We start from the raw sequence: 25,190 nt of genomic DNA, 5'->3' as shown, positions 1-25,190 counted from the left end.
GCAATGGTGAGTGCATAAAAGTGTTAATGTGCAGAATAAAGATTTACAAAATTATGATAGAAGCATGTCTTTCTTTAGATAAATGTGTGAATGGCGTTTGCTGCAGATGACATGAATGAATGGGCACTTGAGAGAATTTGAGAAGATTTGATACCTTTTGGGGCTACCATGGCTCCAGTGGTTTCCGAGCTACCTTCAGAGAAGACCACTTTCTTCCCAGCCTTGGTGGTCCTGGAGACTTCCATCCTCGAGCCTCCCATTCTCGAGCCTCCCATGGCTCCATCCCTCGAGATTTCATGGCTCCACCCCTTGAGCCTCCCATGGCTCTGCCTTCCTTCAACGAGCCTCCCACAGCTGTGCTAACGGCCGTCCGGAAGCAGAGGAGGAGAAGAAGGGCTCCTACTCCCCATTCATTGCCATTGTTCACAGCCAAGGAGTCCGTTCCTCTATCACTGCCGATGCTCACGACAACGGTGGTCATTCCCCAATCACTGCCAGTGTTCTCGACAAAATAGGTCATTCACAGAGTCTTCCACGACTCTGCCCGCTCCTCCAGAGACTCTGCCTGCCCTTCCAGTGACAACTCCTCCAGCGGTTCCATGCGTTCTCCCAGAGACGACGACTCCATTGGTTACATCCGCTCTCCCAGAGACTCCTCCTCCAGAGGTTCTGTCCTCTCTCCCAGAGACTCCTTTTACAGCGTCTCCGCCCTCTCCTCCTCCAGCTGCTCCACCTCAGAATCAGAATTCGAATTGACTTTATTGCCATGGAAGTTTTCACATACAAGAAATCTGCCTTGGTGTTTGATACATACAATAACAATAAACATGGTAAGATAAATTATAAACTATATTTAAGATGCAATATATATATATATATATATATATATATATATATATATATATATATATATACACTCACCTAAAGGATTATTAGGAACACCATACTAATACTGTTTTTGACCCTCTTTCGCCTTCAGAACTGCCTTAGTTCTACATGGCATTGATTCAACAAGGTGCTGAAAGCATTCTTTAGAAATGTTGGCCCATATTGATAGGATAGCATCTTGCAGTTGATGGAGATTTGTGGGATGCACATCCAGGGCACGAAGCTCCCGTTCCACCACATCCCAAAGATGCTCTATTGGGTTGAGATCTGGTGACTGTGGGGGCCATTTTAGTACAGTGAACTCATTGTCATGTTCAAGAAACCAATTTGAAATGATTCGAGCTTTGTGACATGGTGCATTATCCTGCTGGAAGTAGCCATCAGAGGATGGGTACATGGTGGCCATAAAGGGATGGACATGGTCAGAAACAATGCTCAGGTAGGCCGTGGCATTTAAACGATGTCCAATTGGCACTAAGGGGCCTAAAGTGTGCCAAGAAAACATTCCCCACACCATTACACCACCACCAGCCTGCACAGTGGTAACAAGGCATGATGGATCCATGTTCTCATTCTGTTTACGCCAAATTCTGACTCTACCATCTGAATGTCTCAACAGAAATCGAGACTCATCAGACCAGGCAACATTTTTCCAGTCTTCAACTGTCCAATTTTGGTGAGCTCTTGCAAATTGTAGCCTCTTTTTCCTATTTGTAGTGGAGATGAGTGGTACCCGGTGGGGTCTTCTGCTGTTGTAGCCCATCCGTCTCAAGGTTGTGCGTGTTGTGGCTTCACAAATGCTTTGCTGCATACCTCGGTTGTAAAGAGTGGTTATTTCAGGCAAAGTTGCTCTTCTATCAGCTTGAATCAGTCGGCCCATTCTCCTCTGACCTCTAGCATCAACAAGGCATTTTCGCCCACAGGACTGCCGCATACTGGATGTTTTTCCCTTTTCACACCATTCTTTGTAAACCCTAGAAATGGTTGTGCTTGAAAATCCCAGTAACTGAGCAGATTGTGAAATACTCAGACCGGCCCGTCTGACACCAACAGCCATGCCACGCTCAAAATTGCTTAAATCACCTTTCTTTCCCATTCTGACATTCAGTTTGAAGTTCAGGAGATTGTCTTGACCAGGACAACACCCCTAAATGCATTGAAGCAACTGCCATGTGATTGGTTGATTAGATAATTGCATTAATGAGAAATTGAACAGGTGTTCCTAATAATCCTTTAGGTGAGTGTATATATAGAATAAGTAAACTTACTGGTTTTAATAAAGGAGCGGTACAACATGTGCAGGGATGTGCAGAATATGAACCATAGAATGTGCAAATGTTCACAGTTGTTCACAGTTCACAGAAAAGTTCACAGTATTAGTATAATAAAAAGTGCAATAGACCAGATAAATATTCTTTAAGTTAGGAGGGGAGTGTCTCAAAGATATTTTTTCCTGGGTGGGAGGGGTCGTCCACAAACTTTTCTGCCCACCTCAGGGTCCTGGAGGCATACAGGTCCTGGAGGGATTGCAGATTGCAGCCAATCACCTTCTCAGCAGAACGAATGACACACTACATTCTGCTTTTGTCGTTGACAGTGGCAGCAACATACCAGATGGTGATGGAGGAGGTGATAATGGACTCAATGATGGAGAGTAGAAGTGCACCATCATTGTCTTCGGCAGCTGAAGAAGTTCAACAAATTGCTTTTTTAATTAGAGTTGATGTTCAGCTCCCACTTTGGAGTCATAGGAAAGGGAATTAGCTGCTAACCCACCAAGACAGATTTGGAATGCCTTTGGGAAAAGTTGGAAGACTTTTCCAAGTTTTGAGCTGGCAAAACAATGTCTGATTTGTTGGAATTCCTGAGAACGAAGAAGGCAGAGATATGGGGAAATTTCTAGACGAGCTCTTCCTCACCATAAGCTGGAAATCGAGCAAGCTCATAGGGTCCCGGCTCCGAGATCCATGGAGGGAGACAGGCCTCGATCAATTCTGGCCAAATTTCTGAGATCATCCAATAAAGATCTCATGTTGCGTGAGGCGAGGAGTAAAGAAAGGATTTTTTGAAGAATCACATCATTTTCTTGTTCCCAGACTTTCCAAATTTGACGAGAGAAACGTGATTGATTCAAGGAATGGAAGAAACTCATACATCAATGGAAGGTCGCTTTTGCACTGATGTTTCCGGCCAAACTGAGAATAGATAGTTAGGGTGGCTGCAAAGTATTTACATGCCCACAGTAAGCCATTTGGTGATTTTCATGGTGCTCCCAAGTGAGCGTGTCTCGCTGAACATACACTTGACCTTCCGAGGAAACTGGTTTTGTTTCTTTTTGTGCTGGGTCCGCCTATTGGCTGGAGTTTGTTTTGTGGAATAACCCTCCTTTGGGCTTATGGATGAATCTGAATGTTCCTTGTGTTTATGCCTCCTACTGGCTGCAGTTTGTTTTGGTTTAGGTCATCTGGTGCACTCATGAACAACTGAACATTTGTTTGACTGTCCGAGGAAACTGAACAGATTTCTTTTTTTCGTGTTGGTTCCACTAGAGGCTGGAGTTAGTTTTGTGGAGGAACACAACTTCTATACAGTTTTTTGGATGAATCTACATGTTCTTTGTGTTTATTCTGCCTATTGCCTGGAGTTTATTTTCTGTTATGTAATTCTGTCTCACAAAATTTGTATAGAAGCACCGGACTTGAGCAATCCGATGGCAAAGTTTACGGGGACTCTCGTAGGTGTTGAGTTAAGAGGGATGGACGCCGGTTGGTGCTGTCGTGTACATGGTTAATGCAGACATGTTTGTTTTGTTCTGGGGAAAGTTTGGGCGTTGGTTGTTGCACCAATGTGGAATGTAGTCTTAATAATTTTATTTTTGACACACAATCTATTTTTTCTAATACGTCAATATGTCAAATGTTAATATGAGTGGAATATCTCTCTCCATGTGGAATGTGAATAGGTTGGGGCACCCCATGAAAAGAAGGAAGGTTATTTATTTTCTTAAGTGCAAGAAATTTTATATAGTGTTTCTTCAAGAAATGCATCTTTCCCTGCAGGAAGCTGAACATTTTGGGAAGACACGGGGTGGAAATGTTTCCTTAAGTTCTGGGTCGAGTAAGAGCAGGGGAGTCATTACATTGATAAGTAAACATCTACAATTCAATGTCTCAAAAAGATTAAAGATAAATTAGGAAGAGTCACTGTTTTAGCAGAAATTCAGGGACAAAGGCTGATTTTGGCTAATATTTATGCACCTAACGCTGATGATCAGGGCTTTTTCATAGACCTTGAAGGGATGTTGCAAGCCGCTGGCACCCCTCATGATATAATATTGGAAGGAGACTTTAATCTTTTGATGGACTCAGTCCTTGATCATGGTGAAGCAAATGTGTGTAAGCCCCCTAGATCAACAGTGATGCTTCACAAGATGTGTAAAAATCTTGGTCTTACAGATACTTGGAGACTTTTGATTCCATCTGGTAGGGACTATAAAAAAAATGTGTAAGCCCATAAGATTTATTCTAGAATATATATTTTTTTATATATATCTAAGTCCCTCATTTCATATGTTGTTGATTGCTCAATTGGAAACATCTTAGTCTCAGTTCAAGCCCTGGAGAGTTTAGAGGTGTTGCCACATATGGAGAAAAATAAATCATATAGTTGGCGCTTTAATGTATACCTTATGCAAAATTCTGAATTCCAACAAATGTTAAAGGATGAAATCAATGTTTATATGGAGACCAACCAGTCATCAGTATCCTCTGTGGGCGTGGCTTGGGAGGAACTTAAATTGGTTCTTAGGTGTCGGATCATACAGTATACCTCATTCATAAAAAAATCCAAATGACGAGAACTCATTGAGTTGGAAGGGAATATTAAAAGTGCCGAGGCAGAGCTGAAGCGCCAAATGTCATCTGATGGCCTCAGAGAATTGACCCAATTGAAATACAGATATAGTACTATTTTGTTGCGGAAGGTGGAGTTTTGGTTATTCAGGGCAAGACCGTCATATTTTAAATCAGGGGACAAAGCAGGGAAGCATTTGGCTAGATATATAGAGAGAGTCTTTTTCTACAATTCCCTCAGTGCCATCTACTGGTGGTGAAATGTTTACCTATGCCATTGATATTAATACTGCTTTTAAAGAATTTCAAATTTTCATCTGATGATATTATACATTTTGTGGAACCATTACAACTCCCTAAACTGTTCTCTTAAATTCTCTTGATTCTGAGATAAACTTGGAGGAGCTTGGTGAGATAATTAGGGCCTTGCCTACTGGCAAAGCTCCCAGGCCAGATGGATTTTTTAGATCTTATGCTAAAGAACTTTTGGAGAACATTTGATACCTTTAGTAGACTAAAAAGAGAAATATCACGATGACATGGGGGCTACCATGGCTCCAGTGATCTCCGAGCTACCTTCAGCGAAGACCACTTTCTTCCCTGCCTCGGTGGTCCTGGAGACTTCCGTCCTTGAGCCTCCCATGGCTCCACCCCTCGAGCTTTCATGGAAACTTTTATGCGTTTCATGAAAGCTTATATGGAATTATTAAAGAATAGGAAGATTCCGCCAATTATGACACAGGCCAGAGTGAAAGAGTTACCGTCCAATTTCCCTGATCCAGCTAGACGTTAAAATATTGTAAAAAATGTTGCGTAACCGATTATGACATCTCTTATATATACAGATCAGGTGTGGTTTATTCTGTGCCACAGCTCATAACATCAGGCGTCTCATCATTATTATGTGGATAGAGGTGAATGTTTAGGCATTTGATATTGTAGAATGGGATTATCTTTTTAAGATTTTGGAAATGTATGGGTTTGGGAATACGTTTATTTTAAATTGCTTAAAATTAAGTTGCTATATACAACTTACCTAGTAGCGGCAGTGCAAACAAATGGATTAATATCAGATTATTTTACTCTGGACAGGGGCACCCAGCAGGGTTGCCCTCTTTCCCCATTATTGTTTGACTGACAAAAGTGGGCTAGGCCTACCCAAGATTTAGTTTTACTATTATGCATTCGGTCTCAGACATTTGGCTCAATGGTTGCTTCCACCCGAGGGAGACCCTCACTGGTTTTGTATTAAACAGGAAGTTCTTATCCCTATTTCACCATTACAAAGACTTTCTATTAAACTAACCAAAGTAGTTAAGTGTAGAGACTTACATATATAATTTAGAGATGTGGATGGGATCAGTTATTATGCCCGCATTCTCACATCATTATATGTAGTATAATTACATATATAATTTAGAAATGTGGACGGGGTCAGTTAAAATGGGTATTTTGCACGCATTTTACCACCATTATATGTAGGGTAATTTGCACGCATGCTTAATTTAGGAGGGAATTTAGGGTCTTGAAATATGTGAGGTATGAACTAAATTAAACTGTCCTTATTAGGTAATGAAACGTATAATGGAATTAGTCGAGTTCGACAACCATTACAAATTACATAAATAACAAATAACATGATTATTTGTCTTAATAGATTCTCCACAATTGAAATCATAATACAACTTCTAGTTGTATCAGCTCACAATTTCTACTGTAAGGATTTAGCTTATATTATGATTAATTCACTTATTGGAGTGATATTATTCTCAAAGCGAAATTTGTAGAAACAGGAATGAGATTATTTATCAAAATATACCACAGTCAAGTTGTCTTTGAACACAGACAAACTTTATTACTATTCTAAACATACATCTAATCTAACACATAAATAGATGAGACAGGTTGGTGAAAAGTGACAGAATGTGAAATAACTGAGCAGTACAGTGAAAATGAACTTTACGGAGTCTGTTGACAATACCTTAAGAACCATTTCATCCTCCTTGAGTCTACATCGATTTGCTATCGGATTACCCAAATTATTTGATTAATACACCAGAACTTTGAGCACAATGTTAGAGATGTACTTAGTTGTCTTTGTGGTGTTTCCTTGCATTCTTTGTGTGGCTTGGTTCTTGGTTGAAAGTTCGTTCCATCAATTTTTTTAACTTCTGTATGATCAAATTTATTGTCTGTATGAATTAGTTTAGCTGTGAAACAAGGCCTTCTCACTCCTTCTCGGGATGTCGAGTCCCGAGCTTCCATGGATCTCACATGGCATGGAACAGCAGAGCCGAAGATGAAGCAGAAGATGAAGCAGAAGAGAAGAGACCGGAGAAGAGCGTGAAGAGGCAAAGAGAATTCTTCCTGTTTGGAACTATTTGAACTGAAATTGGCCGCATCCTCCAAAGGTGTCCTGCGCCAATCAGAAGTGACTTTTCAGAGTCACATGGTCAACTGGGCTGTCTTTTCCGACAGTTGAGTTATGGTCCTTTGTTTCAGACTCTTAAAAATTTCCTGCATCAAAATAGTGCATATTTAATCATGAGCTTTTATATCTTGAGAATGGTACAAGAGACATGATATTCGTTTTCATCAGCTTTCTCTTCATACACCAGCGAACACTTACATACTAAACATTACATTTTTTCACGGATGTTATACGTGAGGTATCAAAACATGAAAATCTCTGGTTACAAAATCATATTGGTTTTACACATCATTGCATTTTATCAAATTAAGCCTTATAGTTACCAGTCTTAGTAGAATGAGATGAATCATACAAAATTAAAGATTATATTTAGCAATTAGTTCCATCAGTCTATAATCATTAATTTATCCAGTACAAATGTTACCACAGTTCAAAGTGATCAGCATTATCTAGCTAGGCTAGATTAAGATGAAATGTCTTAGAGTTAAGCAAATCTTATGGTCCTTGTGACCTTACACAGAACAGCCTGGTGTAACTGTGTGGGGGTTCTTGTAAAGGCCTGTTATTTACGCAGTGGAAACATTCCAAACTGAAAGTCTGGGTTTTTCCAGATATGGGATCCAGATATATGTTGTTTCAATTTTTCTGCATATATAATCTTACATAAGTCACACTGAATTTTATTTGTGATGTGTTGGGTGCTCGGGTTTAATTTTTCCCCAGGCTCTGTGTTCTAGGCGATGGGATGGTTATTGATGTAGGGGGTGGGGGATTTTCCGAGGGAAGGGTTTAGGTTCATGTAGTTTGATTCTGTGTTTCCTGTTATGTTTGTTTGATTTGTCATTGGAATCAATAAAAAATGTTAATAACAAAATGAATTCAACAAAGTGAAATTGGAGAGCTCACGCTCAATGGTCAATGGATGTAGAAAATAAGTCACACCTAATAGGTAAGAGCCAATCACCTTTTTGATACAGCCTGTCAATCAACTAAAGAATGTGCATGTGCATTAGCAATATGATCAGGGAAATTTGCATTTTTCAGCGTAAATTGAGGTAAAGCACATACCAGTTTTGTCAGATTTTACAGCTTATTTATAATATGCTCTTTGATCGTAATCTTGACCAACCGTTTTAGAGATTTTGTTGTTCCCCATTCAAGTAGATAAGAGCTGCTCTGTCATGACTGTAAATAGCGTTGGGAGTGTTCAAAAGATAGCCGACAGTGGACTGACTTGCTAGAAAGACTTTTACAAAGCACAACAGAATGCAGTGGTCTTGAGACGAGATTTTAAAAGTTTCTACTAATTTTTACATGACACAGGTGGCTTTTATAATGCTGAAAACCAGATGTTTCTAAAGCATCAGTCTGAAACATGTACATAGGCCGACTTAAAAATAATGCAGACAGAAAGCAAGTACATGTCCTGAGAACAGGACAGATTAACAAACTCTTGCAAAAAAATAGCAAAATACATTTTGGCTATAGTCTTCTGTTCAGTGATATGGGAATGAAACTGGCACTTTTTATGTAAACTATTTAATTCTTTACAAGTCTGCCTCAATTATGCAATATATTTCAGTCTGAATATTAAAAATATATAATTTTATTGGGGGGCTTTCTCAACAAATATTGATGTGATTAATTATAATTATTTTGTTGCCATGTTATTTAATTAATTAAATAAAAAAAATCGATTGCTAGCCCTACTAGTAATGTTATTTCACTTTAATCCACCAGAAACCTCCGTACACACACTAAAGACAGCTGTCACTGTCTTCACCAACCACCCATCTGATGTTTCTCGTCCTGACACTTGCATAAAGTGGAGCATTTCTCAACTTTTGATGCTCTCACTGCTTGCTCTGTGCTATTGTCAGCCCCATAATCCCTGAATCCCTCCTTAGTTCTCATAAAGTATGACCTCAAAATTCCCATTCATTTCCTCTCACTCCGCAACCGTGGACACGTACCATAAGGAATTAGGAGACAGGACCTCAAGCCTTTTTCCAAAAGTTTCACTCTCCAAAAGCTGGGATAAAATATTCAAGCACAAGAAAGAGCAGATCACACTTCTGAAGACTTGACACCCAAAACTTTTTATGTAAGCAGTCTTTTGCTTGCCACCACGGATGTATAATTCAAAACCTGTTCCGGAATGTGGCTTTCTTGGCTGAACAGGTCTGTCAGTTCAAAAGGGAATATTTTCCACATAGGAATAATATGAATAAAAGTTCATATGAAATTTAAGCCTTGTAAAGAGAAAGAGAGAGCAAAGAAACAACGCATTAACGAGACATGGTCTTCTAAAAATGTAAAAAAAAAATTTTTGTACAGATTGAATTTGTGTATGTGTGCTTAAGTGCAAAGAGAATCTTCCATGAGAGTAAGAATGGAGGAATGCCAACTTTATTTAAAAAAATATATATAAAATTCTTCTGAAAGTTAAAAATTTGTATTGACCCTTACAAAAAAGTACTTTGGCAGTACTATGATGTTATCAGCGGGTAATGCCATGGTATTGAATGAACCATTTTCATGAACCATGGTAATTACATGTTATGCCATGGTATGCAGATAAGATATTCCATGCAATAACATGCATTAAATAATCTATTTTTGACCAGTTCCAAGGTAAGCCAACGGATCACAACACCACTTAATCAGAAAATGGTTTTACTTTGAGTATCTGTACATTACAGCTATGTTAAAAATTGTGTGTAACTATACTAAGCTGTAAGCGCTTAGTGTAGATTTGATGTAGAAATTAGATAAGGGACTAATCCAGACAGTAGTGTTTGCAATTAGAAGAGAAGCTGAGCGACTGCGGGCCAGCAATGATCTCATGTGTACACTGCTCCCGGAGATTCCAAGCATTACATGTTGCCCAAAATTTGCTGAACCATGCCAGGTGAGCCACATCTGCTCTGGAAACAAGCGATTGATTGTGGCTGATAATAGCATACTGATTTACTCCCGTTAGAGGGAGATGAGATGCTTGTTTTCCTTTGGCAGCGAGTGCCAAGAAATCCATCTGATGGCTTGAATTTGGAACAATTTAATCGGCAAGGTCAAAACAGTGTATCTATTATGATTGCTGAAGATAAATCACTGCTGAACCCCCTTTGCCCCTTCTTGCTTTTTGCTGGTCTTTGGTTAAGTGTGTTGTACCCTGGTGTTTGGTTAAAGCTGCACAAAATGCAAATTTGTGCTCTCTAGCAACATCTGTGGTTGAAACTTATAATTACAGGCAATTTTCATAACACTTTACGTCAGTCGTGTTTTGGCACTGCTCTTCTGGCAGAGGAATCTCATGGTTTGAGCTTACCTGGATGTTTTCTGTGTGTGATCATGACAGGGAGATATTCAGAGCCAGAGTCATAACGTGCTATTTTCATGTTGATATTATGTTTTATGATTAAACTTTTAAAATTGAAATATTGCTTGCTTTGATGAAGATAAACAACACTTGTATTTACATATTTTGAATGAAATAATTTTATACTTATAACGCTATACACTTATGATACTACAATCAAAGCGGTTTAGGGAACTGGGGGCTCTCCTCAACCACCACCAGTTACCAGTATATTATAATAGGATTTTTCAAGTGTTTTGTTTTATCTAATATTAATGTTTGTATTGTACTACACTTATCAATTTAAGAGGTGAAACTCATGATATGGCTGATACAAGTTAAATATAATATAATTTGTATATTATATTGTACAGCCTCAGTTGAAAATGTAAGTGAACCTGTTGATGCTCATTGACCCCCACCCATGGGTTTGACTTTACTTTGCGCAAATTAGTTCACATTTACTATATAGTGTGCTGTTCATAATGTTGACAAATTATACATATGTAACTTAACTCTCTTTTGACTAGACTATATAGTAAATGTGAACTAATTTAGGTAAAGAGACATCAGTTTGGGGGGGGCATGCACATAAACAGGTACAATATTATGTCTATGCAAGGCTGAAATGACACTGTAAACAAAAAACATAAAACAAGGATTCAATAATGATGGGGATAAAATGTACTTTAAAAAAACATTAAAATAATATGCAATATATAAAATTACAAGAAGTGCATTAGTAAACATGTCATGCAATTTCCCCTGACAACGTAGATACATTGATTGCGATCATTTAACACAAGTAATGTTCTATTTATAAAAGCATGACAACCAATAAAAGCTTCAACATTCCTACCAGACAACATATCCAAGCATTATAGCAGGTTAACAACTTCGCCAAACAGATAACAGATATACATTCATCCTGTCTGCAGCGATGCTGTCCTTAACTGTGTGAGTGTGACTGACTGAACTGAACAACGTAGTTTCTCCAGCCGGAACATGCGACAGCCGGTACCTCTTTCATGTGTTTACAGACATGACGTAATAATGCAAGGATTAACGACATAAACCAGCGATTTCATGCCAAATCCGATCCGACAGCTCAAAATGCAAATAATTTTTATAAGCTTCCCGTTGTGAATCGGGGTAAGGGCATTGTTTTTGAACACCTATTGTATATGTACTCAATCAATAATGGAAATGTTTAATTTTAAACTAAAAAAATCTTACGTAGTGCAGCTTTAACATGAAATATGGGCCACAAAAAGTGCTGCCAAAGGTGATGTCATAGACCCTCTGTAAGTTTAAATGTTAGGTCACTTGATCACCACCCCTGAAGAGAAGTAAATTGCTTGATTGATCTTAGTTAGCCTGGTTAATGAGTACCGTGTTTAGCTCAATGTGATGAATGTGGGGTGAGATTCATGTTTGATTTGCCAAACATACAGTTTTATGTGTTATTTATTTATGCAGCTGAGTCTTAATTGAAGCCAACAGCACTTATTGTATCTGCTATGACTACTGCAGATCAGAAAGTTTTGGCAAGCAATGTTTTAAAGACCATTTTTGGCTATTACTGTACCAAGTACTGTAATCTGTTAAACAGAACTCAATAAAATAATTTAAATTCAACCAACACATTGTATGAGTTACAAGAGGCTTTTCAATATTAGAGTCAGGGTTGGGGAGTATCGGAATACATGTAACGGGATTACATATTTAAAATACAAAATATAAGTAACTTTATTCCACTATAGTTATAATTTAAATCATTGGTAATTAGAATACAGTTACATTCAAAAAGTATTATGATTTCTGATGAGATTACTTAGTATTTTATTGTCATTTGTTTCATTTAATATTTAGTCCTTTCAGATAAAAAACATTTATCCATATAAATGATGCGATCCAAAGTGCATTTGAAGAGCAGTGAAATGCTTTCTTATGATGTGTTACATTCATACGAGCATTTAGAGAAGTAAGTTTGAAGTAAGTTTGGAGCAGAAGAAAAAGAAATAAACCTTGTGTAAATTATCAGCTTTACGCTAAGCTAAAATGCTTTTTCTAGCCATTTACATGCACGTTACCAGACATGACCATATTTATTATCAGGAAAATTCATGTTAGATCATAATTTCTTTTTATCTGGCAAGACCTTTGATATTTGGTCAAAAAACATATTCTTGATAATGATTTTTGTATTGTTTTCCTGAAAAATATCTTAAAATCCTTAAAATAAGATCAATTTGATTGATCATGTTTTTGAAACACTGCATAAGATATTTAGGTTTTTCAGAGAATGTATTTTTAACATGTGTATTTTGTCTTACTGTTCTTGCAGAGGTTTTCTAGACAAAACAAGTGAAAAAATCTACCAGTGCTGAAGAAGTAATCCAAATTATTTAGAATATATTACTGATTTTGAGTAATCTAATGGAATACATTACAAATTACATTTTACAGCATGTATTCTGTAATATGTAGTGGAATACATTTCAAAAGTAACACTCCCAACCCTGATTACAGTATATTATAGTAATGCTAAAAGGCATTGTTGGACACAGTTTCATGATGTAGCACAGCATATAGTGCCTTATTGCTTTTATAAAACTATCCTTATATAATAAAAATATTATTGACACAAATTTTTGTTATTGTTATTTTTATTATTATAATTTTGTTTTTTTTTACTAAGCAAATTCTGAGTTGCGTTTTTGGGGGCCTATTTCCAGAATGTAGTTATGCTTCTGGGCTTGCTTGTGAATGGCCTCCAGAGCAAAGTATTGTGTATCACGTGTTTCTCACAGCTGGCAAATATCCCCACCACATCAGTGGTGTCAAACATAAGGCCATAGAGTCCAATCTGCCCAAATGGCACTCGGTACTTGCGGTCTCCTACATGCCTGAAAACGTATGTTTTTCATCTGAATCTGGATCAGTGAGTGACACTGTCACAGGGCAATCAAGTAAATGTTTGCCTATTTACGGCAATAATGACAACATGAACAGATGTAAACAAAAATATTGAAAGTAAAAAGTGATTGTTTTGAATAATTAAAATGATCTGAACATTTCTCTTTAGGTCTTACTTTGTTTAAATATTATGTTCATGCTGTTAAGCCGAAGGGAACTTGCTCCCCCTGCTGAGCCTGGTTTCTTTGGTTTTATTCTCCACTAACTAAACATCTTATGGAATAAGCCAGTGGCTTTCTCACTGTGGGCCTAAATCAAAACATTACATCATAATTTTCTGTAAAGCTGCTTTGAAACTATGTGTATTGTGAAAAATTCCATGTAAAATAAAAAGTTCTTGACTTGTATAGGGCCACTTGTTTGTTGTAATGATGATTTAAAATAATGATATAAAATATGCTTGTAAATTATATGCTCATTGATTTGGTTAAAACAATTATTTGGATATTTGGTATATCTGTGGTTTTAGCCTGCGGTTTAAGAATTTCCGATGGTCAATTCATTTAATTACACTGTCATCTGAATTTCTACATTAACATTTCGATTATGACATTCACATTCAAATTTTTAATTAATCACACCCTGGATAAAGCTGTTACTGCATAGTGAATTTCACACTGTTGGGAGCGCTTTGCATCATCCAGGACCAGAACTTAAATTTTCTTGTTTTAATAATATAATCTTTGGGAGTCAGTCATATATTGTCAGAGATTTCACCATGAATCTAAATGGAATTTTGTATTTTAGGCTGTCAAACTAACACATATGAGAAAATTGTCACAAATAAAGGTTACTAGCTCTTTGTGGTCCTCCTTTCAGGTTTGTGACATGTTTCATTGAGTTGGACGGCTTGACATGTCTTTTGAACTTCTTGAAAAGCATGGACTATGAGACCTCAGAGAGCCGCATCCACACTTCCATTATCGGCTGCATTAAAGCCTTGATGAACAACTCCCAGGGCCGTGCCCACGTGCTGGCCCACCCCCAAAGCATCAACACAATCTCCCAGAGCCTTCGTCAGGACAACATCAAGACCAAGGTGGCCGTACTGGAGATCCTGGGTGCAGTTTGCCTGGTGCCAGATGGCCATAAGAAAGTGCTACAGGCAATGGCTCACTACCAGAAGTATGCTGCTGAACGCACACGCTTCCAGGTAATGCTGCTTTTCCTGAAAGGTTTGTAACAGAAGGATAGAAAATGCATAAAATACAATCAGAGCATAAAATCCAGAAAATTTGTGATAGATAGTGGATCATGTTCTTTGTGTGATAGATAGTGTGATTCATGTTCTGCCTTTATGAAATGGATGCAACAGTAATATGACAAAATTGTTCAATATTTACAATTCATTATCTTAATATCAATTCTTCTGCCAAGTAATACAGTTCATTATCTTGACTGTAGGCTGTTTATGGTTGCCAAACAATGAAGGTGAATGAATATAGAATGTGCAAACTTATTTCAATGCAACAAACAGACAGTTATCTGTGAGAATATGTATCAGTACAGACTGAGTTCACAGCAAGGCACATAAAATTATAACAACACAAAAAAAAATTTAACATTTAAGAAACTGGAAGTTATACCAAATAAAAACATAGTGGAATAAGAAATAACAGAATGTCTTGGCTTGAGGCATATATATATAGAGTATCTCACAAAAGTGAGTACACCGCTCACATTTTTGTAAATATTTGATTATGTCTTTTCATGTGACAACACTGAAGAAATTTCAGTAAAAAAAACAAATACTTTGCTACAATGTAAAGAAGTGAGTGTACAGCTTGTATAACAGTGTAAATTTGCTGTCCACTCAAAATAGCACACAGCCATTAATGTCTAAACCTCTGGCAACAAAAGTGAGTACACCCCTAAGTGAAAATGTCCAAATTGGGCCCAAAGTGTCAATATTTTGTTTGGCCACCATTATTTTCCAGCACTGCTTTAACCCTCTTGGGCATGGAGTTCACCAGAGCTTCACAGGTTGACACTGGAGTCCTCTTCCACTCCTCCATGACAACATCACGGAGCTGGTGGATGTTAGAGACCTTGTGCTCCTCCACCTTCCGTTTGAGGATGCCCCACAGATGCTCAATAGGATTTAGGTCTGGAGACATGCTTGGCCAGTCCATCACCTTTAACCTCTGCAGCAATGCTGGCAGCACTCATACGTCTATTTCCCAAAGACAACCTCTGGACATGACGCTGAGCACGTGCACTCAACTTCTTTGGTCGAGCATGGCGAGGCCTGTTCTGAGTGGAACCTGTCCTGTTAAACCGCTGTATGGTCTTGGCCACCGTGCTGCAGCTCAGTGTCAGGGTCTTGGAAATCTTCTTATAGCCTAGGCCATCTTTATGTAGAGCAGCAATTATTTATTCAGATCCTCAGAGAGTTCTTTGCCATAAGGTGCCATGTTGAACTTCCTGTGACCAGTTTGAGGGAGTGTGAGAGCGATGACACCAAATTGAACACATCTGCTCCCCATTCACACCTGAGACCTTGTAACACTATCGAGTTACATGACACCAGGGAGGGAAAATGGCTAATTGGGCCCAATTTGGACATTTTCACTTAGGGGTGTACTCACTTTTGTTGCCAGAGGTTTAGACATTAATGGCTACAAATTTACACTGTTATACAAGCTGTACACACTACTTTACATTGTAGCAAAGTGTCATTTCTTCAGTGTTGTCACATGAAAAGATATAATGAAATATTTAAAAAAATATGAGGGGTGAGATACTGTATATATATATATATATATATATATATATATATATATATATATATATATATATATATATATTGTTTTTTTAATAAATTATTTAGTTTCTTAATAAAACATTTAGATAGATATTGATACAGTGTTACTGTAAACACACCTATGTCTGCACATCAGTTGAATTCTGTAATCCATTAATAAAATAATTTTTGATTGTTATGGTACTTGGCAGATGTAGATAACCTACAGTTTTTATTATTTTTTGAATGACCAATCATTATATTGCTGTATTCGGAATTTAATCAAAGCAATAAGCTACTTGAGAAATGACTGTAATGTACTGATAATAAATGTAATGCACAGCTTAAATGGCTTATTGCTATAATATGCTTTATGCAAGGCTTCTGTTTCTCTGGATTTTTACATCGCGCTCTATTGAAATAAGAATAAACGAAGGGAGAAAAATGTGTCACAATTCAGTGGGGTTTTGTAGAGTCTGCTGATATTTCAGCACTTGGGGTTGTCTGCATTTCAAAACCTTCCCTGCTGGAGACATGGAAACTTTAAACTCAAAGCACTCTAAGATGAAAAACTCCAACATTTGTGGAGGCCTTATCTAATGCAGCTACAGTATATAACATATGTTGAGCGATATGTCTAGTGTGTTTGTTCATTATATTTTTCATGCTTTGCAACAACTAATGTGAGTGTTTGAAACATTAACTGGTTAAGCGTGGCTGATTCCTAGTGACCCAGCAGCTCTCTGAACACACTTGACACAATGAGTGCAGATTTAAAACCCCTTTTCAGCAACATACCAGAGAACATTCTCACCAGTCTCCACTGAATGTTTAAATTAGGGCTATAGAGAGAATTTATTGTATTTAGCTGCCTTTTAGGTGAACTCATGAAATTGAAAAGCATACTGTAAACGGACAATATGTCAACTCCACAGCAAGTAATGCAATGAAACAAAAAGCTTATGCTTCACAACACTGTTCAACAGTAAACCTTTTCATTAGGGCTGTAAATCAATAAAAAAATTTAATCAAATTAATTACATGGTGTCCCGATTAATTAATCGCGATTAATCGCATATACAAATATTTGCTGAGAAAGCCCCTTATATATTCAATATATAATGATTATACATATTTATATCAATATATAATTATACATGTTATCTTTAAATATTAAAATTGACATTGTATTGTTTACTACCATATTATTGATCATAAGACAATCATTGGCATACAGTTCACAGCAATCCATTTCACAAGTGAGTTTGTCAATCAGTTGGAGATTTATTATGAGGGCTTGTTTAAGGACCCGTCAATTTACACTTGCGTCAGACATTTTTTATTAATTTTTTATTAATGCTTACAAAACTTTTGCATGTAGAGCCAAGAGGTATATTAAAACAAACAACAACAAAAAGGAAAATAAATAAACAGTTTAATAAAAATATCAAATTGTTTACATATTTCAATACACTTTACAGCTTTCTTGTTATTCAAATTGGAAATTGTTCTTAGGTATTGCTGAACCTCTGAATTAAAAATTAAAACTAATGGTTTATAACCACCATACTTACATTTATGAATATTAAACTTTGCCATAAATAATATTCCTTGTGAAGAGACATCTCATAGCTAAAAAAAAAAGAATAAAACATTTTCAAAACAAAGTTGAAAGCTGGGAATGATATGATCTCTAACAATCTTGCATAAATCAAACCAAAAACAAGTCGAGTAGGGACAACTCCCTACCTTACTCAAATAAATGAAAAAATGTTTCCTCCAAAATGTAAGTAATATAGCGACATCACAATTAAATCTCTCTACAAGAAAATAATTAGTGAGGTAATACTTATAAATAAGTTTGAAGGAAATTTCTTTGATTTTATTCGTGATTAAATATTTATGGGTAATTTCCAAATTTTGCACTGGATCTCAATCCAGCATCAGACATGCTTGTGTAGTGTCTCGGGTGCGCATCATAAACATAAAATGTTTAGGTCACTGTTTCAAGTTAAATATAGTTTAATACTCCATCTTTAAACACATCTTGAGATCCCTTAGTTGGCATTTGCGCTCCTTCAAGTGTTTTGAATGCAAGAACGTAACGCATGTTTGTGTTGTTCTGCCTATTAAAGATTTTTCTTCACTGTATAAACATACAGCTGGAATTTCACTTACTACCCTCTGGAGTAAACAGATGGTACTACAAGCTTGCATTTCTCAGGACTCTTCCTTATTATGGTCCTGGGGCATGCGATTAAACGCATTATTTTGGGTAAAATTAATCGCACAGAATTAACGCGTTAAATCGACAGCCCTACTTTTCATACAACATTTTGGACTGTCCCAACTCACAGGTCATGTAAGCGTAAGTATAGTTCTAGTGGGAGACTCACAGTTGTACATCGTCACGCCATTATCTAATTATCTCCTAGCAAATCATCCATCAGCCATTGCTTTTAAAGCTGGCTTTCAATCTACCTCTTTGCTGTTTCAGTGTGCCAACACAGCAACCTCCCCCTCCCCACCGCCACCAGAATTGTCCTTCAACAATTAAAATCATGCAATGTCATATTTTGATAATCTGGTGAAGACAAAAGTATATTAAGTATATTAAAAGTATCACCCATAGGGGCCTGGTTAGCTCAGCAAGTAAAAGATGCTGAACATTTTGCATACACTACCGGTCAAAACCTTTGAAACACTTGATTGAAATGTTTCTCATGATCTTAAAAATCTTTTGATCTGAAGGCGTATGCTTAAATGTTTGAAATTTGTTTTGTAGACAAAAATAGAATTATGTGACCATATTAATTTATTTCATTATAAAACTATTTTTTTTATTTATATTAATAATAAAACAGCCCAACATAGATGGGAACTCCTTCAATACTGTTTAAAAAGCATCCCAGGGTGATTCCTCAACAAATTGGTTGAGAAAATGTCAAGAGTACATGTCTGCAAATTCTAGGCAAATGATGACTACTAAAATATAACACCGTTTTGATTTATTTTGTTTAGTCACAACATAATTCCCATAGCTCCATTTATGTTATTCCATAGTTTTGATGACTTTACTATTACTCTAAAATGTGGGGAAAATAAATAAATAAATAATAATAAAGAATGAGTAAGTGTTTCCAAACTTTTGACCGGTAGTGTACTTCAATGAACTCGTTTTTAATGCTTCCATAATTAAATAAATACTTTTATTAAATATTCGTTTTAAAAATGTAAAATTATTTTAAAGAAATTAAGACATTTTCATGCATGCAGCGATGCAAGATTAATTTGGCTGCAGCCAAAGGTTTGGATTTAAGGTTGGGAAACTGATCCTAGATCAGCAGCTATGAGCAGAATGATCCTGAAGCAGGAATCAGAATTTCCTATTGATATGTATAAATACAGTATGTGCGACACGCTCCACATATGAGTATCCCACATTTTGCAAGCAAATATGTTGCATGATTACCTGCCTATAAATAAAATAAAACACAATAATTTAGACAATTGGACAGTAACATCATTTGGACCCTATCTACAGCATGGCAGGAAATAATCACATTCCATTTTCCCAATTTGTACACACATTTTTGTGTTGACTGTGTTTGGAAAGCTTAACTGTTTTATGTGTATTTTTTGTTATATGAAAATAGATGTTTAACTTTGATACCAAATTATTGAGCCTCTACTATTAAAACCAAGGTTTTCATTTATATGTTTATGTTTTATGTTTATTTACTTAAAATAACGAAATTACACATATCAGGGTTTTAAAGGATTAGTTCATGCTAAAATGTAAATTGTCTTATCATTCCAAGCTTGTATGACTTTCTTTCTTCTGTGGAACTCAGACAAAGATATTTTAAAGAATGTATAATGGGAGCCAATGGGGTCTAAAACTTTCAAGCTCCAAAAAAGAATAATCCCTATGACTCGAGTGATTTAAACATAGCTTTGGGAGAGAAACAGACAAAAATGTAAGTCCTAATCCTCTATAAATCTTGAAATTGTGATTCATATAAATAGATGTAATATAAATGAAATATTTAAAAAAATTGATTACTGTTACTTATTGCGATAAAAAGAAGAAAAACTGAATGCATTTTTTAAGAGATTTGAGCCGCATATTGTACCCTATTCATTGAAAGTGCCAAATAATCACATGGTGATTGGGATGATTTCTTAATATGTTTTCTTAAGGTTCTTGTATTCTACTGGTATGGCATAATGCTAGCAAAACTAAAAGTCATGGGTTTGACTTCCATGGGACACACAAACTGATAAAATATGTGCCTTGAATGCACTGTATGTTACTTTTGATAAAAGTGTGAAATACAGAAATGTAAACATCATGACTCTGTTTTGAAGTCTCTCCTCAACGAGTTGGACAGGAGCACAGGACGCTACAGAGACGAAGTCAATCTGAAGACGGCCATCATGTCTTTCATTAATGCTATGCTGAATGCTGGGGTTGGAGAGGTCAGTTGAAAATCAGAACCTCCTGACAACTTTCTCTGCTTGTGGTAAAACGTGAATCAGTGTTTTACAAAACATTTTGGTTATTAATGGAATAATTCCATCTGTTCACTCTTCAGGACAGTCTGGAGTTCCGTCTTCATCTTAGATATGAGTTTTTGATGTTGGGAATTCAGCCGGTCATCGACAAGCTGAGAGCTCATGATAATGCCACGCTTGACAGGTGAGAACACTTAAATGTGTGAAAATGGGGCTCAATCTATATATGTTTCATCCCATTCCTGATTATGTAAACTCACATGTGTGTTTTTCAGACATCTGGACTTCTTTGAGATGGTGCGGAATGAGGATGAGTCCGAACTGGCCAAACGCTTTGAAATGGTGAGACCTGCTAACCATCTACGCCTTCTGCCATTAAATTAGCCGATTACTTGTTATAAATAGAACACCATGCTAATATTCTAGTGGTTCACCCAAATCAATTACTCACCCTGCTGTTGTTTCAAATCTGTATGATGTTCTTTTTTTCTGTGGAGAACAAAAGAATATGTTAGGTAGAATGTTAGGGACTGGCAGCCTCGCTTTGTATAGGAAGATTGCATGGGAAAACTATTTTTGAAATTCTTTCTCTTGTGTTTCACGGAGGGAAGAAAGTCGTGCGGGTTTGGAACAACGCGTGGGTGTGTAAGTGATGGCAGAATTTATATTTTGGGTGAACAAACCCTTTAGGTGTGTTTGCAAGGCTCCTGATGTCATTTATATGTTAATTTGGGCAAATCAATGGTTTTCTCTTCAGACACATGTGGATACCAAGAGTGCCGGTCAGATGTTTGAGCTGATCAAGAAGAAATTAAGCCAAACAGATGCTTACCCCAACCTGCTATCTATCCTACAACATTGCCTCCAAATGCCATGTGAGAACTCCAACATAACCAACTCAAAATATCTCACCCAGTACACAGCAACCTGAAAATGTACATTTAACAAAAAAAAATATAAATAGTAATAGTTGTCTAAGGATTCCACTATTATCAGCCTTTGAACTTTCCTCTGTTCTAAACTTAGTGAGCTGCCTTGCTGTCTGCAAGACACCAATTAGCATAAATAAAATACATGGCAAACACAAATATTGCATGAAATCTTATAATTCTAATATTTATTATTGGCACTTTGCAGCATTGAATGTATAATTGACATTTCTTTACATTTCGTCCTGGATTAAATTTTCCCTCATCACAATACAATCTAGAATTGCCATATTTGTGATATATACCTTAGAATTTGGCCAAAATGGGTTATCTTATAAGGCAGTTTAATTGTGTTGCCTACGGTTTGGAACAATCTTCATGTCAGGAGTGTGCCTGTGATGCCTTAAAATTGAATCTAGAAAGGCATCCCACTAGGTTTTGCAACAAAGCTTACAGTAGATGTTTTTTTTTTTGTTTGTTTGTTTTAGCTTTGCTTTGGTTTGTTTTGATTGTTTTAGCTTTGCTTTGCTTTACTTTACTTTTCTTTTCTCTCTCCAACAGCATTGGTCAAAAAAATGCAATAACTAGGGTACCAAATAATTCCTCTTAATTCATGTTTCCATTTGAGCAGTTGTTTATGCTGAGCCATTATGTTCCATCACCAACTACAGTAATAATGTGAAACGGTTAAATAATATGTTAATCATCTCTTCTTCACTTGGATAAGTTACGTACTTACATATGCCAGGTGATAAATTAGCCACATACACTGCAATTAACTATGATTTTAGACAGTGATATGTAATCATATATTTTGGTAATACCATTATACGTCTTGGTTACTTTTTGATGGTGTGGTAAAAGCACTGCAGAATGGCTCTAGTCAAAAGTTTAGACACACCCAGTCTTTAGGAAAAATGTTATTCATCTAAACTATGAAATAACTCAAAAGGAAGACTGGTAATTATGTAGGGACCAAAAAAAAGATACAAATCTTATGTTTTAAAGTACTTTGAAAGTAAGTTGCTACTATTGCCTATAATACAGATCTGCACACTTTGGGCACTCTCCTAACCAACTTCATGACATATCCTCCTGGGATGGTTTTTAAACAGATTGTAGGAGTTCCCATGTATGCTGGTTGCTTTTCCTTCTCTAACCAGTCCAACTCCATTAAAAAAATAAGAAATTTAAAGAAACTTTTACGTAGGCACTATTTATATTTGTCTACTAAACAAATTCCAAACATTTAAGCATAAACCTTTAGGTTAAATGTTTAATGAACAATGTAAATTCAAATTCAAAAACTTTTTACTGGTAGTCAAAATATTATATCATAATTACATAATTAAACAATCCAAGGTTGTTTTTGAAGCTTGTAAAATGTGTCTACAGATAAACGTGGGACAGGTAGCTTACAGCAATGGCAACTTCTAGACCGTATTCTTCAGCAAATTGTTCTGCAGGATGACAAGGGAGAAGACCCAGATGTTTCACCTCTGGACAATTTCAATGTTAAGAACATTGTTAGAATGTAAGTGCTCAATTCAAAACACATGTTTTTTTCTCAGCATCCACAGAGCACACCTTTTTTTCTCTCTGCAAATATGACAGTAGGACACATGAGAAGTTAGTCATAACTTTGAGTTCACCAGCTGTTGCAGTATATCTGAAGCCAAGAGGCCTTGAAGTGGTGTTAGCTCCACTTTGGATCTTTTATAGTTCAAAGATTTTTTTCTGAATTCACTGGTGGGTGGAGGGAAACTCAAATGTTGCAGGCTCAATTAACCTCAAAGTGATGTTACATCGTGACACTACTTTGAACTGATACTGATAACAAGCTAGCAGATGCCTCATGTTGTGTTTGCTGAGGCTTCTTGTTACTTCCTTTAAGTTAAGGAAGAGTGGTTGAACTCTGAAAGAATAACTGGATTAGAATTGTGAAACTGTGTCCAGGGTGGAAGCTGAGATCAAAGAACTTGGCCTAAACTGAATGAACCCTCTGACTTGTGTTCTGACTCATTGACCAATTTATTTTTTACTGCATTTCAAATACTAAAGGAAACTTTGAGACGCCATAATAATCAACACTTCTATTACTGTCATTAATTTTGTAATTTATACATAAAACGTCCACGTCCAATGCACCCAAAAATGAAAAGTGTTATTATTTACACACCCTCATGTCTTTTCAAACCTGCATGCTGTTAGTTTTTTCTTTGGAACACAAAAGGAGACATTTTTAAGAATCTTCTCATATAGCTTTTCCATCTTTTTTGACAGCTCATGACTGTTAAGCTCTAAAAAGGACAAAAAGCAACCTAAAAGTTGTCTATACAACTTGTGTTCTATATTTGAAGTCTTCTGACGTCATATGATAACTTTTTGTGAGGGTCAAACTGATATTTCTTCCATTGAGCTGTTCGAGAATGGCTGTAACTGGTTATTTAAATCAGTTAGTCAAAAAGCAGACCCTTGTTTGTAGCACTGTCCAGTTGCAGAAATAAATGTAGGAAAAACAAAAATAATGGCTGTTTGTGCCAGTGTTGGCTTTAGCTAAAACATTATGATTCTACCACAACAATGTCAGTTTCTCCCTGCATGTTTTTCTTTTTTCTTTTATTTATTTATTTATTTCCATTAGGGTTTTTTTATGTAAAAAGTCTACAAAGTCTCAACACATAGAAACTAAAAAACACACTGTACTTTGTCATCTCTTCCTGAATTCATAATGTACAGTATCTTGTTTCATGTCCCTTCTTTCTGTAGCTATGGAAAGCAACGTTTGTCAAGGTCTTTTAGATTTTATCAAAGATTCTCCCATAAACCTCTTGTAACATCCATTACCTGAACTAAAATACCTGTGACTATTCTTCAGACTGAATTATCCCCTTTAATTAAAAGATGATAATTTGCTACTTATAAATTCATTAAAAAATCTGACACTACATCATAGCTTTGTTTTTAACAGTGGTCCTTAAAGATCCCATGAAATATTATTACGAAAAAATTTCAAACTTGTGATTATGTAAAGGCGGGGGGGGGTTATTGAAGGGTTAGGGTAAAACGGGGCTAAAGGCACACCTTAAGGATAATTCGCTTTTTTCTGATAACAGTGTATCAAGATTCAAGAAATTTATAAATTTTTATTGGATTTTGAAGGAGCAACATAATATGTGTTAATAATAACAGCAGAAGGTTTTATTGTTTTAAATAAATTCATTAAAAATAAAAAAGTGGATAGGGGACCTTTTACCACACACGTGGTCCACACGGGTAATATTGATATAAAGTAGTGTAGATACCAGGGCATTGGTTATAGGGCACAATTTGTCAACTTATGCAAATACTTTTGAGACAGCAAGATGCTTTTTTTGAGTGACAAAATTAAGATAATAAAAATAACCACTTCAGAAAAGGGTATGTCCTTTCTTGTTTATTTCGATCTCATTTGATATTTCAGTAGAATTCTAGTATTCTATAAACAAATGAA

General features: G+C 36.4%; 1 protein-coding gene across 1 annotated transcript in view; it reads left to right on the top strand.

The window, feature by feature from the left end:
• The window catches only part of daam2 (dishevelled associated activator of morphogenesis 2), a 190,111-nt gene that overhangs the window by 106,294 nt on the left and 58,627 nt on the right, over positions 1-25,190 (top strand). Inside the window, 6 exon segments of the mRNA XM_052153546.1 lie at positions 14,327-14,660; positions 20,622-20,732; positions 20,849-20,952; positions 21,044-21,110; positions 21,526-21,643; positions 23,093-23,231. Of these exon segments, the coding sequence (XP_052009506.1) occupies positions 14,327-14,660; positions 20,622-20,732; positions 20,849-20,952; positions 21,044-21,110; positions 21,526-21,643; positions 23,093-23,231 (873 nt within the window).

Source organism: Xyrauchen texanus, chromosome 22 (assembly GCF_025860055.1).
Source record: "Xyrauchen texanus isolate HMW12.3.18 chromosome 22, RBS_HiC_50CHRs, whole genome shotgun sequence".
Taxonomy (NCBI): Eukaryota; Metazoa; Chordata; class Actinopteri; order Cypriniformes; family Catostomidae; genus Xyrauchen; species Xyrauchen texanus.
The sequence above is the reverse complement of the archived record's forward strand: the minus strand, read 5'-3'. Positions and strand labels throughout refer to the sequence as shown.